Raw genomic sequence first — 16127 nt, 5'->3', positions numbered from 1 at the left:
ACAAAGTTATGAAGAATTTCAAGTTAAAATTCCAACTTTAAATACCATGTATCTCGTAAACCTGCAACATGTGTATTAGACATGTTAAGCTCAATTGCCATATTTTGATGTGTAGTATCTTCAGTTCAAAGATTGCCTATTATAAATAAATCATTCACTCTAAAATAGTTAGTCTCCTTTTAAATACTTAACACATGTATCTAACTCTTCTCGGACAAGTATTGCAATTTCACCCTCTGTCCATTCTTTCCTTGGAGAAAAGAAGAGAGTGATAAAGAAAAATACTAATTATAATAAAATAATTTTTATTGAATTTTCTTCAACATTTCGTATAACAATCCATTTAACATAAACACAAAATATTTTTGTATTATTTAACATGACTATTAGTATATTTATATCTTACTCTATTTTTCTTTGGACGTCTATATAGTTTTTCAGTCTTCGTCTCTGATTTGTTATACTTATTGAAAATTATATTTTAGGATTCTAAAGACGCTTTGATCCAAGGAATAAATTCAGAAACTCTAGTGTAAATCCCTGGAAGATATGGTCTAGCACAACCAATGCCCGTTGAAACAACCCCCACTACCATCATTTGATTTTTTGAGTCGGTGTGGACCATAAGTGGGCCGCCACTGTCAGCCTGAAAATATCATGAAAATAGAATACGCTAAACAAGCATAAGGTAAAAATATAATAAAAAGAATAAATGCATTAAATATTTAAGTGTCGAAAAGGCTGCTTAAAGAATACGATTTATAAGACTTTAAAAATAACTCTTCCCATTTACGTCTAAAGCAGTGTTTCCTAAAATTATTCCTTTTGTTATATATTTTCTTATTATATTTTGATTAGTGAAAAGGAACAATCTATGGATATGTAAAAACTAACTACTTCACCAATTTATAATACGTTACAGAAATGCCCTAGAATGTAATTTTGTTTCCAGTATTTTTAAACGGCATATTTTAAATACATTGTATTATAGATATACTATTTTTTAATTTACCCAGCAGGCATCTACACCTCCTTGCTCATGTCCAGCGCAAATTTGAGACTCGGTAATTTTGGTCTTTTTTCCTTGAGATTTATACCAAGTTCTACACTTCTCAGTTTCAATAACTTGAACCTTGGCTTTTTGTAAGATGGTTGCTCTTCCACCTATCATAGATATGTATAATAATTTAAATATTCTATGAGTAATATTCAATGTACATACCGCCTCCTCTTTCTTCGTTGGTCCATCCCCATCCAGCTACTGTGGCAAATTCATTCTGAAAGTTTGAATAAGCTTTTTCATAATTGTCAGGAAGACATGCCGGGGTAACACTACAATATATAAATAGATTTAATGACTACCTGTTTTAATTTTAAATGATAAAGGTACCTTTCCGTCCATGCTACAATCTTTTCCAGTTCCAAAATTGCAATATCATTTTTTACTTTATTACAGCTATATTCTGGATGAACTTTTAGGCTCTTAATTCCAATTTGAAATGCGTTTGAATTTTTATTAGTTAAATCGTGTTGGGAAATAGTTACTTTTATGCTTGATGGACTTATTTGATCATTGCCACTTCCACTAAAAATAGTATAATTTAAGTATCATAATAATAGTAAGTTATAATATATTTTATAAAAATTATCATTATATATTATAACAGAATATTTTTAAAAGGTTTTAATAACTATTATCAATATTGACATTATAACATTGACATTAAACTTTATTCTTAATTATCAGACCCGTATATACTGACTTCCTAATGTTTTTATTTAATTCAAATATTTAATTATGCAATAATGTGTAATGAGATTCAAATGGTTTTTTTATGTATATTAGGCTATATATGTGATTTTTGGTACAGAATGAGTTTTTTAGGAAAAAAAATTTTTGGCCCATCTGATTTGCCAAAAAATAACTGAGTCGAGTTGAGTAAATTAATTTAAAATATTTGGAAATAGTAGTATTCTATCTGTCATCTATACTATCATCATTATTAAATTATAGAAATTAGTGTAATTTACCTACAAGGTAATTATTATCCAAGGGTTAATCAACGTCTCAGAAACTCAAAAGACAACCAGAAATCAGATTATTAGAGTACTAAAGTAATTAAAGTAATAATACAAAGAAGTAGAACAACAGAAAGAATTTAAAAAAATAATATTCAAAATATTATAAATAGTTTTAAGATGTATATTTTAATAGAACAAAAATAGATAAGCATGCACACGTTAATTTCACTATTTCTATCGAATACGTTAATCAAAAACCTATATACACGAAGGATCATTAAACTATGCCTTGTTATTAATTAGAAAAAGAAAACGAAATTAAAATTGGACATTTTTCCTGCAATTCCAATAACATGAGCTTAACCCTTAAGACACCTGAGTCCCGGGGACTCGTACTGAAATTTTAATCGCTCGTGACCCCCACTCTTTTGCGCCAAATCCGCCGTGCGTTACTGAACCTTCCTGCAGTCAGATCCCGAATCGACCGCCGGACGCATGCTCCTTCGAAAAATTATTTACGGTACGTACCATCCGGAGGTGAGTACACCATGAGTCCCACGGACTTGTTACGGTACGATTATATTTACATAAATATTTTGTTTTTAGGCAAAAAATGGCAAATTTACCTGGCCCAAGTAGGGTGAATCCATTAGATGATAATTACGAAACCGTCGTTAGTACCTGGCTAAGGGAGTTAGAAGCTTTGGACGAAAATGAGGATGATCCTGGTACTCAGCCACAAGAATATGTACTAGAAGAGCTGCTATCAGATGTTGATGATGGTGATTATATTGAAAGTGAACATCAAACAGAATCAGAAATGTCCAATGATTCAGATCCAGAATTAGAGGAGTCCGATACTCGAAACACCATCGAATACTTATTATTATGGTAAGAACAGGTTCAAGTGGTCTTCCAAACCTCCAACACGAAATATTAGAACTTTAGCGCATAATATAATTCGTCTTCCTTGTAATAAACCAGCCGTTGCTCAAGAAAATCAATTTAGCCCATTGGAGTCTTTTCAACACATTTTTGATCTACGTATGATGGACTTGACAACAAACTCGAAAAAATAAGATCAAAACATGTTGGGGATTACAATTTTAGAGAATGCAATATTATTGAGCTGAAGGCCATTTTTTCCCTTCTTTTCTATAGTGCAGTGTTCAAGTCTAATCGCGAAAGTATACTTTCACTATTTGCTACAGATGGAACTGGGCGTGAAATCTTTAGAGCCTCTATGTCAATAAAAAGATTCTGTGCATTACTGGTCGCACTACGATTTGATGATTTTGAGAACCGAGAAGCACGCAAAATTGTAGATCCAGGAGGCGCTATTTCTGAAGTCTTGGATTTATTCAATGAAAATTCTTAAAAGTGCTATAGTATTGGCACCAATGCGACAGTTCATGAAACGCTTATTGCATTTAGAGGTAGATGCAAATTTAAAATGTATATGCCTAGCAAACCCGCCAAATATGGCCTCAAAATGCAATGCTTAGCAGATTCTAGGACTCATTACGTTTGTAATACCTATTTGTATACTGGAAAAGGTTCTGATGCAAGCAAGTCACTTCCAGAAGACATAAGAAAGTCTATTCCCACCCAAGCGGTTCTGCGGCTTTGTAGGCCTATCTTCAACTCAAACTGCAATGTAACAACAGATAATTGGTACTCTTCAATGGAGCTACTTACTTCCCTACGAGAACGGAACCTAACTACAATTGGGACTCTAAAAAAGAATAAAGCCATAATTCCTAAAGAGTTACTTCCCAATAAAAATAGAGATGTTGGCACTGCATTATTTGGATTTACAAATCATTGTACCTTAGTAAGTTACGTCCCAAAGAAAAATAAAGCGGTGGTTCTTTATTCTTCATGCACCATAGTAATGAATTTGGCCCCAATACTGGTAAACCCATCATTATAGAAGATTACAACGATACAAAAGGAGGTGTAGATTCTGTTGACCAGAAGTGTTCGATTTACAGCTGTAGCCGCAGAACTACACGTTGGCCCATGGCTATATTTTTTAGAATTTTAGATATGGCTGGTCTAAATGCCTATATAGTGCACCAAAGCCATAAAAGGGCTAATAAGGTATCCAGACTTAATTTTTTAAAAGCATTGGCTGCTAATCTTAATGAAAATAATCTTAGAAGTCGCCTATACAACACAAAGATTCCTCGCCAGCTACGAACCTTAATATCAAATATCATAGGCATAGAAGTACCAGAAGAAGTTGACCCAAGAATTGAGAAACTTCCAAGAGACCAAAGAAAATATTGTACCTTATGTCATTATAAAAAAAGAACAAAAACAGCATACCTTTGCTGTAAATGTTTTAAACGTATTTGTTTGTCATGCGCAAAAAAAATTTGCAATAATTGCGTACAAAGAGAATCATTTTTTTTACATGTTTAGCATATGCACGTTTTTTCTTGTGATATATGTTACCAAAACTAATATTTTTTTTTAGTTTTTTAGTATATTATATGTTTGTTTTTTATAGAATATTATAATGTTTGTGTTTTCTTACATTTTTTTATTTGATATAACAATAAGCATACACTTTATGTTCCTATTTTAGTAAATGCAGTGTTTCGGTTATTAGAATAAAGTTTTTTTTTATATAATTGTCGTTTTATTTAACGAAAATACTTAACTTAATATTATAACAAAAAATAGTAGTTTATGATATCATCAAGAATAATATTTTTTTTAGCCAATTTTAAATGTGAGTCCCCGGGACTCATAGTTTCGTTTTAAAGTTAAATTTTCGACCTATCTAATTAAGGGTTAATATTAATGTAAGGAGGCGTTTTAATACAAAATGCTAAGCGATAGTATTACTCTTAGTTAGGATTAATTAAAGTTATTAAAATAGGTCTTTAAATAGATTGGTTTAACACGTTGACTATCATACGTATCACCAGTGACTCGTACGAGTGAGTTGCCCTTGTACCGCACCAAAAAGTTACAGACTTCTATTAAAGACCAAGCCCAATAAGTTAATGGTACAGTCTTTGCTTAAGAGAAGTCGCCGGATTCGCAGAGATTTATGCGTTGCGATCGAGTTTTGGATGTTTTCTCGGTGGATCACAGGTGACTGGCATGGTACATAAATGAACCTTTATTTATTCTCATTCATTCATTATTCGACACTCAGTCACCATAAGTGCACGTCAGTCAGTAAAGTTCATCCATTGAAATACACAGCGTGGAACACCCAATTCGCACAACAACCAGAGAAAACTCAAAATCAGGAACGGCGGAGAAAAACGTCGACTCGCCCCCTATCGTCAGTGGGGGGCACAACTACCGCCGAAAAAAATAAGAAAAGCAAACAATGGACATGTCCGATGGATACTCTACAGATAGATCCACCAAAAGTGAAGACCAAAAGAGAATGACAAGTAGACAAGAGAGAGAGAGGGGTAAGACTTTGGACGACTCCTCTAAGTTCCTTAAACCTCAATATAAATCCCGTGATCCTAGACTATCCTCCAAAACAATCAAAACCACACCAAACCCCGACCTGGGAGCTGGCAAAACGCAACCCCAGAGTGCGGAAGATAGGGAAAGCGAGGAGAGAGTACGCAAACTCGAGGAGAAAATTCGGGAACGAGATTTGCAAATTGAGAGAAGTACTAACGAGATGAATGAGATTAAGCTTAAAAACTCTCAGATCATTGAGAGAATACAACTTTTTGAACAGAAGATTAATGAGTTAATCTCAGAGAATCAATCTCTCAATGGGCAGATCTCGGACCTGAAAGGTAAACTCGGGGAGGTGCTGATCCAAAACGAAACCCTTACCATCAAAAACTCTAAACTGAAAGAGAAACTGACAGATCAGGGGGGTCTAACTAGTGATAAAAATCAAAAAGAACAATACAAAAATAAAAGAATCAGGGAAGACGCGGGCCTGTCTTCGCCTTTACAAGACGGAGACGAGCCGGCCTCGGAACCGGTTTACCCTGAGATAACCACAAACAGGGAGCCAGGCCCCTTAACATCGTCAGCTTCAGATCCTACCAAAAACTCCACTGAAAATCCCTTTCCAAAGTTAAAAAAAAATCCACTCTATATGCCCTTAAATAACCTCTCCTTGGCGGGCAAGGGAAAGAGCACTGATCCCATCACAAATATAAATAAAGTCCCAAAAGTAGTGTTAAGAGACACAAAAAACTAGGCCGCAAAATACAAGTTATTTTGTAAAAAAAAAAATATTGTAAAAGTGCAAAAAGACAGACTGGGATTAGCACTCTTCCCCAAAACTCCAAATGACCACCGAGCATTAACAGGTCTTCTCAAGGAAGAGGGAATGAAATTCCATTCCTTCTTCCTTGAGGAGGATAGGAAGCTAAACGTGATATTGAGAGGACTTGACCAAAACTTCAATTAAGAAGAGGTCGAGGAGAAGCTGAGGGCGAAGAGATTTGAGCCGGAGGAACAGGGCTGGTTTAAAACCGGCCCAGGCCGACGAAGATCCACGGACCTCATCAGATTTCTCGTCCCCAAAGAACAGGAGAGTGTGTTCGAAATTGACAACATTTTAAAGATTAGGGTCCGCGTTGAGCGCTTAAGGACTCAGACTATCGAAAACAGAAAGCAAATTGGGCAGTGTCATCGCTGCCAGGAATATGGTCATGTCCTGAGTAATTTCAACGCAAAGCCGCGTTGCCACAAGTGCAAGGGCGAACATTTCTATTCAGAATGTCAAAAGAACAGAGCAACCCCGGCTGAGTGTTGCAATTGCGGCGGTGACCATCCGGCGAGCTATTGGCGCTGCCCAAAAAACCCAAACATAATAAAAAACACAAACAATAAAAAAAAAGCTTCGATCATCGCACATGAAACGACCCGATTTGCCAATTAAAAACACAAATCTCCTGAACCTTCTAAGCTGGCCGGACGGGATCTTAGAAAAGAAAATAAATAATCTAATGGCAAAACTTGAGAGGTTAAATTCTAACCCGGCTATCAAGCTATTGCTGGGAGTCGAGGTCTAGTCTCTCGCAGTGTCCGTTCGTTTCCTTCCTAATATGTTCAAATCCCAATTCCTATCCTTAATAACCATACAAAAATAAACCTATACAAAACCCAATCCGACTGTCAAAAACCTAATCCATCACCAAAAACACCGTAAATGACTGGTTGCGTTCACACCTCCGCCCGACCTTTTCTCGCTAGCTAAAAGTTCCGCAATCTAAGGGGGCGTGGTCTGTTCCACAAGCTCGCGTCCAATACCATCACACCCAGACCTTATAAATACATGCAGCAAAACCTATCCCGACCAGTCGGTTCCTATTCCTAAGTCCAAGCACCTAGATGCGACCCAGAATCATAAAAAGATGGCGCCTAATCTCGACGAAAGGATCAATCAAAAGACCGGCAAGAGCCGTCGCTGCTAGACCGGATATAATCAGTGCAAAGATGATGATGATGAAGTGAACTTTTATTTATTTTATGAAAATCAATTTTGTTTGTTTTTGCTTGTTATTATATTTTTTTGGGTTATAAGTGTAAAAAGTGATAAAAGATGGATGCAAAGTAGGAAGAAAAACTTTTGCAATGGTACGAAGACTTAGAATCTGAAGGTAAAGGGTTTAAATGATAGAAGCATAATTTAAGGTTATGTTTATGTAATTCTTAGAACAAACTTGTCGAAATAAGGATAATATTGACGTTGAGGATTTAACTGATGATGATATTGAACGTGAGCCAGGTGAACAAGAACTTAAAGGTATAGCTACCTAGTAAATTTACAAAAAAAAAAAATATTTTTTATCATTCCAGATCAAATTCCTAGTACATCTCGAAATATTAGTTATACAACCTAAGAAGAATCAGTCTAAAAATAGCCGTAAATACGTGTTCTCAGATAGTGAAGAGGATGAGCCCTTTCGGCCCTCTGAGTCGGAATATGAACCGACCTCTGAATCAGACACAGACTCTGAAATAGACGAACCTAAATTAGAGAGAAACGAATATAATGTTGAACCGACCAATCCGAGCACAATCTTGTCCTGGAATCAAGTAGATGGAACGTCTTTAAAAAAATTTCTTTTACCGATGCAGAAAAAATAAATGTACCACCTAACTTACGACCCATTGATGTGTTTAGACTAATTGAATCGTTCATTTCAAAAACGACTTAAGTCAATAATTTTGCTTTTTGACATTTCACTACCAAACATTTCTTCAACCATAGACACACATTCTGTATTAAAACGACACAAGTCTGACGCTTCCGTATGTATAATTCACAAGTAGATTTTCTACGTTCGCTTCAAAAACATCCTAAGTCGTCGACTTGGGTCGTTTTAACACCGAACAGAAATGAAACAAAAACTGGTGGAGGGACATTTTGTTCATCATAGAATGCCATGTTTGGGATTGGCTACAGTTTATACAGTTTATTTTACAAGCTCAATCACGCGTGGCTAGTCGATTATTGTAGTGTTTGTTGAACTAGAAACGTTAAAATGTCGGGCTCTAGTAAAGGTGTTAATCCTGACCCGCTTAAAAAAAGGAAACCAGATCCAGAATTGTTTAAAAGAAATATTATAAAACATGCAAAGGTTAAAGGGGACCAACACGTAAACTGAAAAGTTAGTTCTGTCTCCGCACGTAGTACAGGTCCCGATTGCAAGTAAGTTGATTTTTTAAATACTTTTGTTGAGGATAAGTTTTACAATATTGCAGGATATTTACCTGCAACAGTTAATAGAAAAAAAATCTGTAAACTTACACAGACCTCGTAAAGGTGACTTAAGCATTCCCCGTGAATACTCGTTTAAATATTTTATTGACTTGTCCTCGAAAAAACAAGTTGTTTGCAAGAAAGCTTTTTGTTCAATCTATGGCATTACGATTGCCCGTGTAAAGCGTCTACTTAAACTAAAATCCCAGTCACTAACACCACACGATAGACGTGGTAAGCACCCCAAGAAGAACACCATACCTCCAAATATCCTACAAAAAAATTCATGATCATATTATGTCTTTCCCAAGGAAACAAACCCACTACTCTGGGCGACATATGGAATATCTTGACGCACGGTTGGACGTCAAGTCTATGTATTTACTTTTTAAATCGAAATACCCCGACCTGGGTATAAAGTACAAGTTTTATATTAAGTATTTTAAGGAAAACTTCTCACTTCGTTTTGACAGGCCCCAGGTCGACACGTGTATAACATGCGAAGAGATAACATGAAGAACTTATGGTGAAAATTAAAAGTTCTAAGTTGGGAGATCATGTAAAAAGGGTAGCTGAAGCCAAGCTAGCAGTCCACAAACGACGAAGTCAGAAGTTCCATAATAAAATATCTGAGGTCCAAGAGCTTTGTAAGTCCCGGGATGACGTTGCAGCAATCACATTCGATTTCATGCAAAACTTGCCCCTCCCGAGTATTCTCATTCAAGAAATATTTTACCTACCACAGTTTTGGGTGAATTGCTTCGGAATAAAAGATCTCAAAAGCAACAAGTCGGTATTTTATGTCTATCATGAAGGTATAGCCAATAAAGGGGCAAATGAGATCTGCTCTATTTTACTACACTACTTCGATAATTTTCTGGATGAAAATGTTAAGGAATTGTTTTTATTTTCGGATAATTGTCTAGGGCAAAATAAAAATCACACTGTTATAAGGATTTTTTCTGCTCTAACTGACACGGGATGCTTTAATAACATTCAGCACTATTGTCCCATCCGAGGTCACTCTTTTTTACCTAATGACCGAGACTTTGGAGTTATTAAAAGGAAAATTAAAAAACACGATCGTATTTACGTTCCGGATGAATATTATAGTATTATTGCTAACGCCAGTAATGATTTTAGAGTATTTATGCTTAATCCAACCAGATTTATGATTTTGTTCAATGGTGGCCAGAATACTATAAGAAGACATGTATTTCTATTGAGTCTGTTGGAAAAGGAATACGTAAGGCTCTCAAACAAGCATTTGCACCATCCAGGTTTATGTATTATGAATACAAGAAGAACCGAAAGAAAGTTATATTAACTAGTAACTATATTGATGGGTTAAAAACTCATTCTTTTCCTTTGTTGAGAAATAAAGCTCAACCTATTAGTTTTCCACCTCTCGGAAAAGCCTACCCAAGAAACTGTGTGCCAATAAACCCAAAAAAAATTGAAAACATCCGACAAATGCAGAACAGTATTTTAGAGGAACATACGGGCTTCTACGAAAACATCCTGCGTTGGCCAACCGATGAAGATAATATAGAAAAGGCTGAAAATGACCTTGAATTTGACTATGTGCCCTAATTTTTTTTTAAATTTGGTTTACTAATTTTTATAATGCGGAACTACAATGTTTTTTTTTATGTTTTTACTTAAATTTTGCAATAAAATATATTTTTCTTCTAATATTTGTTTTTGTTCCTTGCAATAATGACCTAAGTCATTTTTTGTATCGTTTAAAGAAAAACGGTTGATTTTTTTTTCTGTGTAGTATTAGTTTTTTGCTTCTCCTGTAAAATCTAGTTTTCTGACTTAAGTCGTTTTTGAAATGACCGATTCAATTGTAGATTCAGACATTATAGAGTTAATGTTACTGAAAACAAATAAAAATGCAAGAAGGTACAAAAAAAATGGAAGGATCTTTCTTTCCAAGAAATGAAATTTTTTTTTGCAGTATTACTATATATGGGACTGGCAAAATTTCCAAAAATTTCAGAATATTGGTCGCGAAAATTTATTTATAGACATTGTTTTGTGCGTCATATTATGTCAAGAAACAGGTTTCAAGATATTTTACGGCTTATTCATTTTTCCGAGAATGAAACAGCAAATAAAGAAGATCGCCTCCACAAAATTAAACCTCTTATAGATCAATTAACACACAAATATAAGCAATTAAAAGTACCCGGGCAAGTAGTTTCAATTGATGAATCAATGGTGCCTTTCAGAGGCCAATTGTTGTTTAGGCAGTATATTCCAGGAAAGGCATCAAAATATGGAGTTCAAATATTTAAGAGAGTGGATATACATATGAAGCAGAGATTTATAAAGAAAAAAGTGATACAGCGACAGCAGGACGCACTAGCAATAGAGTTGTATTAAATTTAATGAGAGAATACCTTGATACCGGCCGAACACTAGTAACTGATAACTACTACAATAACCTAGAGTTGACAGACAATTTACTGGACAGAAAAACTCACAATATTGGAACACTACGGAAATACGTCAAAGGAGTACCTAAAGACATTTTAGATGAGAAAAAAATGAAAAAAAGACGAACTAAAGGAAAAGTTGTTGGTAATTGGAAGGATAAAAGATTAGTTAGATTTATAACTACAAGATATACACTCAATATAATAAACACAAATAAAAAAAATCGCAAGGGCGAAAATATTAACAAGCCAGAGGCCATTGTGTTTTATAACAAATTTAAAATGGGCATTGATTTATCTGATCAGATGGCCTCTTACTTCTCAGTACGTCGTCGGTCTATAAGATGGTACCACAAAGTGGCATTTGAATTCTTATTTAGAACATCGGTTGTTAATGCCCTTATTTTGTATCAAATTTCAAATATAAAGAAAATTGAAATTTCAGAATTTAGAGAGGCTTTAGTGACGGGATTAATCGGAGATATGATTGATAATGAAAAAAAGGCCAAAAAAACTCAACACTTTTTAAAAGAAGTAGCAAAGAAAACGAAGGATAATAGGAAATAAAGAAAAAGATGCATAGGATGCTACGAGCAGGAATATAATCTTCCCAAACAGTCGAAATTAGCGTGTAAAAAAACGAAACTAGTGTCTACATTTTGTAATGAGTGTCCAAATACCCCTGCCCTTTGCTTAAGTTGCTATCAGAAAAAAAATTAAAGATTACCTAGTTTTTAAGTGTTTTTACAACATATTTGGTCGTTTATAATGTGTTACTTGTAACAAAATATAAAAAAATTTTTAGTTTACTTTTTATTTGCATAACTTTGCTAATGTGGATCACCGGTGATAACCACTTAAAAATTGGTTAACTCGGTTCATTTATAGCCCATTACCCAGGCAAAATGTCTTGCTTCTAAATCCCAATCGTTTTAGAGCGCCCTGAAGCATCAACCTGCAGAATATCACCGGTGATACGTACGGTACATAAGAAAAGACTTTCAAAATACCCCCTTGGTAGCCAACGTGTTAAAAATTTATTTGTTTTATATTTTTTAATGTCTATTTGTTTCAGTATTTTAAAATTTTAATTTATTAAAATATCTTTTTGGCCAATTTTTTCTAAATTTATATTTCCTTTGAATATTATGATCTTATTTATTTATTATTTATATTAATGCAATTTGTTTATAGACTTACGTGCATAGACAATGGGCGGCAGTCATCACATATCTGTTACTAATAAGAGTGCCGCCACAAAAATGTGTTCCTCGTCTAGTAATAGACACTAACCAAGGAAATTCTGCTTCAACTGCATGCTCTCCTCCAACTATCTTTGCATTTCTTTCGTTAAGAGTTTGACCACAATCAATATCGGCAACTATAAATTTATTTATTATATTTAAAAAATAATAATATTATTTGTGATAAAATATTAATTGCTACTTACAGTTAGTTATACTTTCTGCATTAAACACCATAAGAGTAAATATAATAATTTTTAATGTATTAAACATTGTGTTTTATTTTTTGAAATTTATTATAAATGAAGTGATTCAACTCTAAACAGTAACAGTTTTCCCAAATAAACCCGTTTAGTCTATAGGAAACCCTGTTAGGAGTACGAATGATAATCTCCAAAAAATTTGATAAATATATACGAGAAATTTTATCTTCCGGCTTTAGCATAGGTAGGGTTACCCTTCCATAAGTGCAAATATTGTCAAGGGTGTTATATTTAAATTATTAAGAATAATAAACTTTATTTAACAAATTTTCCGCGTCAACCTTGCATACCTGCTAAGGTTTTTATTGTTTAAAGGCGGAAAAACGTGTGCGCTAAAATTAATTTTGCGGAATTATGCAAGGTTCTTTACACTTCGAACTTTGACTTATATTTGAATCATATTATGTAAACAAGAATAAAAAAAAAAATTTAAGCGTTATTAATGCAAATTATTTAATACTTGATTACAAATGCACCTTTTAAATAAGCTCGATCCCATTTTTTATTTAATCTAAGTTTTTTAGGGATAGGGGTGAAAGTGGAGTGAAACAGTTTTCGATTATTTCATTTTTCGTTATCAAGTGTTGTTCTTTCAATTTTTTTGTAATTTTTAGATTTTCAGTTATTTTGAAGGGGTTAAAGATTTCAAATAATTTAAAAAGAATTTATTTTTAGTATTTTTTATGCTTTAAAACAAAATTTAAATAAATTTATTATTTTTTACTTGTTAAAATTTATTATAAAAATTATTACATATATCAAATGCATTTTCTATTCAATCTTATATTATTACGCTGCCGTAGGTATTTTTTTTAATTAAATGAGTAACAATTTGAACAGTATACAGTGACCGCCTAAAGTTCCGCATGAATTCGATAAAAATTAGAGACATGATTGTTTGAGAAAACGCTCGGACTCGTCGATTTTTATTTTAAGTTGCGCATTATTTCACATAAATTTTTGTATACAGGATGAAACAAAAAAAAAGATATGTCATCGGTAATTTTTTTTAATGGAATGCTATATTTTTTATTGCACTGATGAAATATAGACGAAATTCCAAGCAAGTTTCGTATTCCAGCCCTAACACTAAAACGTTGTGCAGACGAATTGACTCCTCCCTTATGTAGACTGTTCACGGCATCGTATAAACAGGGCCAATTTCCAACAAGCTGGAAAACTGCTCGAGTGCAAGCTGTACCCAAAAAGGGTAGGAAGACGATGCCCTCCAATTACCGCCCGATTGCACTAGTTCCAGTAATATCGAAGATTATGGAGAAAGCAGTCAACGAACAACTGTTAAGATATCTGGAATCATCTGGACTAATCAGCGATCATTAATACGGCTTCCGAAAGTTTAGATCCACCGGCGATCTTCTGGCCTACGTCACACACTTATGAACGGAGGCCATGGAGAAGCACGGCGAGTCCCGCTCAGTCGCTTTTGACATTTCCAAGGCATTTGACGGAGTGTGGCATGAGGGACTACTACCCAAGCTCTCCTCAACCGGCATACAAAACTCATTATTGAATTGGATCAAAAGTTTTCTTGAACAACGAACAATCCAAATAGCCGTCGATGGATACTTCTCCGACAAATTTAACATTAACGCTGGAGTCCCTCAAGGATGCATTCTATCCCCCACCCTTTTCTTGGTATATATCAACGATTTGCTAGGAACCACTGTCAATCCAATCTACAACTTTGCGGACGATAGCACACTTATTTCCACATTTAAGTCCGCCAAACCAACGACAGCCGCAAGTTCTCAGAATCTTAGGCAGCAACAAGTAGCTTCAACCAACAACGATATTAGAGCAATCTTGGAGTGGGGCCATAACAATTTGGTCAATTTTAACACAAAAAAATGCAGGCTGCAGTATTTAAGATGAAGACTAACATTGGTGGCCCGGAGCTGGTTATGGCAGGGAAAACATTGTCAATGAAATCATCTTTACATCTTCTAGGAGTCGAGGTCACCAACAGTGTGTCCTGGCATGACCACGTTGCCGAGGTCGCCAGGGCGGCTTCCAAAAAACTCGGAGTGCTTTTCAAAACGAAAAAACTGTATACACCAGAACAGCTGCTGACTCTTTATAAGGCTCAAATACGCCCTTCCCTCGAGTATTGCTCGCATGTCTGGAGCTCTGCACCCAAGCATAGTTTAAACCTGCTGGATTCTATACAGAAGAGAGCTATTCGTTTTATCGACAAACCAGAACTGACAAAGAGTCTGGATAGTCTGGAGCACAGGAGAAAGGTGGCTGATCTCTATTTATTCTACCGTTATTATCACGGTAAGTGCTCCTCTGAGCTGGCAGGCCTGATTCCACCCAGGGCTGTTCCGGCAAGAAGGACGCGTCTAGCAGTTGCGGCTCATCAACATCGAGTCCACCTGCCTACCCCAAGGACGTCGCTGTATCGGGACTCATTCATCTGGAGAACATCTTCTTTCTGGAACGGGCTTCCACCTCACATATTTCCCGATGCATACAACCTACAGCGATTCAAGATAAATGCCCACAAATATCTTTGCGCAAGCACCACTCCAAGAGTGACATAGGACTTTCCTCTTGTGCTTGTGTTTACCATAAAAAAAAAAGTATAACACACCTTATCTCAAAATTCAACTGTTTCAGAAATATTTACATTTAACCAACAAGAAATCAAGTACGTCTATTTACAAATTAAGATAAAATGGAGGATAAAATATTATAAACTGTGAAAACTCTTATTAATGTATCAAGTGTTCAAACTGATCCCCATTTACTTCTTGGCAGAAAGCAAGACGGTTTACAGACTCATGTAAAACACTATAAAATATTTCGGGTGGTATACGTCTAATTTCATATCTAATTATATTTTTCAAATCTTCGACGTTGTTTGGCTTCTTAATATAAACTTTAGTTTTCAGGTACCCCCATAGAAAATAGACGCAGGGATTTAGGTTTGGTGACCTGGCCGTCCACTCTATTGGCCCTCTTCGTCCTATCCATCTTCCTGGGCACACTGTCTGGTCTTGTTCGTCTGGGTATAAGGCAGCCACAGCAGGGATAAGATCTTCTTGAAGAAAACTCAAATAGCGTTGTCCTGTTAAGTTTTCTTCGAAAAAGTATGGCCCTATTACTTTATTTTCCACGATACCAGCCCAAATATTAATAGATTTACGGTACTGTGTATGAGCCTCTGTTGCCCAGTGTGGATTTGACACTGACCGGTACCGACAATTTTGCCGATTTACGACACTGTTTAAACAAAAAGTTGCTTCATCCGAAAACAAAACTTGTAACACAACCTGACGGTTATAATTGCAAATGTTCATCATAATAACTGTTGACTGAGAAACTGGATGGTTTGGGTATTTGGCATTAAACAGTTCACTTACTTCTTTTTGCGTGCGCACTCGATCCTCGTACCCTAGCATCATCAAAATTTCAATTC

At 35.2% G+C, this 16127-nt stretch overlaps 1 protein-coding gene across 1 annotated transcript; it reads right to left on the bottom strand.

Moving 5' to 3' along the window:
• Positions 1–413: 413 nt before the first annotated feature.
• On the bottom strand, positions 414–12965 carry LOC126740389 (trypsin-1-like). Its single transcript, XM_050446380.1, has 6 exons — positions 12629–12965; positions 12379–12559; positions 1391–1585; positions 1223–1332; positions 1013–1164; positions 414–646 (listed from the first exon to the last, which is right to left on the bottom strand). The coding sequence occupies exons 1-6, from the start codon at positions 12693–12695 to the stop codon at positions 482–484; spliced, it is 870 nt and encodes a 289-aa protein (XP_050302337.1). The 5' UTR covers positions 12696–12965; the 3' UTR covers positions 414–481.
• Between the last annotated feature and the right edge of the window lie 3162 nt (positions 12966–16127).

The sequence above is a fragment of the Anthonomus grandis genome, chromosome 9 (assembly GCF_022605725.1).
Source record: "Anthonomus grandis grandis chromosome 9, icAntGran1.3, whole genome shotgun sequence".
NCBI classification, from domain to species: Eukaryota; Metazoa; Arthropoda; class Insecta; order Coleoptera; family Curculionidae; genus Anthonomus; species Anthonomus grandis.
This window is presented reverse-complemented; position numbering and strand designations above follow the sequence as displayed.